Source organism: Arachis stenosperma, chromosome 3 (assembly GCF_014773155.1).
Source record: "Arachis stenosperma cultivar V10309 chromosome 3, arast.V10309.gnm1.PFL2, whole genome shotgun sequence".
NCBI lineage: Eukaryota > Viridiplantae > Streptophyta > Magnoliopsida > Fabales > Fabaceae > Arachis > Arachis stenosperma.
The window spans coordinates 145,264,121-145,267,926 of record NC_080379.1 but is presented as its reverse complement, the minus strand read 5'-3'; the positions used below and the strand labels follow the sequence as shown (position 1 = coordinate 145,267,926).

Genomic DNA, 3,806 nt, shown 5'->3' with positions numbered 1-3,806 from the left:
CTTTTTGAGTTATTCCTTCACAAAATAAAGAATATTATAAAAAGTCAATTATCAAAATAATTTTTTTATATATTTTTTATATATTATTTATATAAATTTAATAATTTTTTATATTCAAATATATATATAATTAAGTATATACATATAATTTATAATAATTATAAAAAACTAGAAAACAACTTGATCACAAAAATAACTACAACCACAGTTATATATAGAGAGAGATAGAGTTGATGAGAAATAAAATAAAAATTTTATAATAGGACGACTTGTGTACACCAGATATTTATTTTAATTATAATAACAAAACATAGTCCACAAAATTATTAAACATACTTATTGCTGGCAAAACATTATATTCTCCCATTTAATAGTTACTACGTACTAAGTTGGTGACACCAGATTATTACACATAGATTATGATGGCAATGAAGCTAGTAATTAGAAGGCTTGCCAGCAATGAACCATGGGATGAAACCTTGGAGAGTCGAGACATCAGCTCTATAATGTTTTTGTGTGAATTCATACAAATCAGACCATGTGAAATCTGGGTACTTCCTTTCTTCATCGCTGCTACATAGCTTTTTTGTTGGTTTCACTGTTTTGTCTTCTTTTGGGTTCACAAAATAAACCAATGACTTCCTCTCCACCTCCCTGTTTACCAATGCCCTGTGTAGACAACTCTTGTATTTCCCATTTGACAATGCCTACTCACACAATCCAATAATACATTATCAATTTATTCATTTATATATATATATATATATGAAATTAAAAGAGTGCATATTATTATTTTTTCATTTATTGCTTTGCGACAAATGCATGCATTCGGTGCTTGTCTCATCACAAGTCATTTCACTTGCATCTGATAAATGAAGACATTATCTATACCAAAAGATAAAAGTAAAGGGAAGCCAAAAAGAAAAAAACCTATTGGATGTTCTAGTTTTAACTGGTTTTCCAAATTTAGAAGTTACCATATATGTAGGAACAACAAATAAATATAAAAAATATTTATTGCTGAAATTTAAAACATATTTCATTTGTATTTCTACGATGAGAAAGTAATTTTTAAATCAATTTTAGTATTAATAAAATGGCTTTTTATTAATACTAAATATTTCTTAAAAAAATTAATTGCATGCATGTAATTAAGCATAGCCTATGAGCGACTACATTATTGAGTCCTCTTACTCAAACATATAGTACTCTGCAACCTACAGAATAATAGAGATTGACCGTGTTATTGTTATAATTATGATACTATAATGAGGTAATAACAAAAAAAAATGATGAAATTAATAAAGTAACATACCATAAAAGTGTCACCAATATTAATGACAAATGCATCAGGTCTTGGTCGAACAGCAAACCATTTGTTATCAAGATAAACTTCTAAGCCACCAACTTGGTCTTGATGAAGAACAGTCAATGAAGTTGGATCACTGTGCGGACCGGTACCAAGTGTGAGGCTTGAGTTGTTGCAAGGAGGGTAAGAGTTGCACCTCATTATTGACTCACCATCTTCAAAAAATGTCTTAAAATACAAACGATCAAGGCCAAGACTAATGGCCAAAAGCTCCATGATTGCAAAAGACAACTCCTTCATTGCGTCACAGTATTTCTGATACACGATCCTATGCCAAAATGAGATGCAATTAACATTATTTAAGAAATAGTATTCCTTGAATAATCTAGATAATACTCTTGTTGCTAGAGAGGCTATAATGAATTATTGGTCTCTTTAACGTGTATTGTATTGGATTCGAAGAGACAAAGATGACATCATTGATTTAAAAACAACTGAAGTTGGGTTGTCTTTATAGTTTTGTACACTTTCTTTTTTGCGGGTCCTCTCGACAAAACTAGGATAATATGGTTTTTTTTAAGCCCAAGTTAATTTAAATAATCTACATCAACTAAGTCTGACCTAAGTTGTAAATTAAACGGGCTTAATTTAAATAATCTTTCATGTCTTTTGGTTTCCATTAAAAGATAGATATTTACCAAAATTCTCTTAATTATTTTTTTACATCTTCTTAATTAATTATCTATTGTGTGAAAACTAAAATTAATATAAAATATATCTGTTGCTATACACATCATAGTTTGGTATGCTAAATCTTTATCCTTAGCATATACTATAGTTTTGTTTGTTAAGACCAAATTAAAAAATAACTTTAATTAATTAATTAACCAGATAATTAGACTTTATTTAAAAAGACAAATGATAGAGAATATTAGAGATCCAATAATTTTACTATAAAAAATGAAAAAATAAATAGTATTAATTTAAACACATAAAAAAACATATTTAATAACATAATATATTTTTATATTTAATGGACATCAAATACATAAATAATATATTTTTATATTGAGATTTTAATCACATTTCCAATAGTGATAATGAAAAAATGCTGTAAATAACTATATTATATATATATAATAAATTATGCTATGTATATATTAAAATTAGTTACTAAAATTAGTAGCTAATATAAAACTATACATATATTTATTTATAAATATATTGGTAATTATTTTAATAATTATTTTAATAATTATTTCAGTATATAAATAGTATTTTTAAAAAATAATTTTAAAATTTTTTTATTATTATTAATTTTAAAAAATTTTAAAATAATTAAACCGATTAATGCAAAACTTATTATTATTATTATGCATGGATTAAGAAATTATATACAAGAGAGCATACCCAGAGTGACGAAGATCCTGACCGAAGAGAGAAGTGAAGTAGTGAAGAATTTGCGAATGAGAATGATCGATGTGAGCATATTTGAAAGAGAAGCACTCCTTCCATGGCAACTTGCTTGAATATCTATCTGCATGTGCTCCGGAGTAGCCGGACACAGCACCTGGCTGCCTTCGAGCGGCTAGTTTCCTCTCCAGAGGAAGCCCAAATATGGTGTCAACCTCTTGGTAAGCGGCATCGATCAACTCTTGATCGACGCCATGGTTAGTTACTTGGAAGAAACCGTGCTTGACACAAGCCTCCCTCACGAGCTGGGCTGCGTGAGCTATGGCCGTGTGGTCCTCGCTCTTGAGGACTGACAAGTCGACGAGAGGCTCGTTGAGCTCCCCGTCTGCAGTGATAATTAAGTCGTTGGATGGCCAGAGGAATTCTTTGGGGATTTGTGACGCATTTCGCATCATGTTTGAATCGAAAATAAGAGTTCCATTTTCGTCTTTTAGAACCTTGGGTGACTGAGTGTGTCCGATGGTTGGCGTTGCTGATTCCATTGGGTTGGGAATTAGGAATTGAAACTCGGAAAGAGGAGTAAAAGATTAGAAAGAGAAAACGATAGATGTAGGAATTGCAGAAAGGAGTCTATAAACACACGTATATATAGAGATATTCCAGCGGAAGATAATTCTTTCCTTTTACTATATAGGAATTAATTTTTAACGAGTGAATAATTTTATTTATTTTAGATTTTACAAAGTATTATGTAAATATTGATGAGACTATATATTATAAAATTTTATTTATGGGATTATATTTCATAAAATTTTATTTAAAATTTAATATGAGATTTTTTACTTTAATATTTATTTTATTTCAATTTAAATTTTAATTATTTTTTAATTCTTTCTAAAGTTTAAAAAAATTTGTGAATGAGAAAATTAAAAATTTTGTACATTTGGATTTAAGAAAAGGACTTACGTTAAATTGATCTAGATGTACTTTTTTACCAAATGAATATGAAGATAATAAAAAAATAAAGTAATAAAATATAAGAGTACAATTGAGTACATCTAATTGATTTAAGTATATTTTGATT

At 28.3% G+C, this 3,806-nt stretch overlaps 1 protein-coding gene across 1 annotated transcript; it reads right to left on the bottom strand.

The window, feature by feature from the left end:
• Nucleotides 1-300: 300 nt before the first annotated feature.
• Nucleotides 301-3,318, bottom strand: LOC130970646 (gibberellin 20 oxidase 2-like). Its single transcript, XM_057896791.1, has 3 exons — nt 2,720-3,318; nt 1,316-1,637; nt 301-707 (listed from the first exon to the last, which is right to left on the bottom strand). The coding sequence occupies exons 1-3, from the start codon at nt 3,262-3,264 to the stop codon at nt 435-437; spliced, it is 1,140 nt and encodes a 379-aa protein (XP_057752774.1). The 5' UTR covers nt 3,265-3,318; the 3' UTR covers nt 301-434.
• Nucleotides 3,319-3,806: the final 488 nt, after the last annotated feature.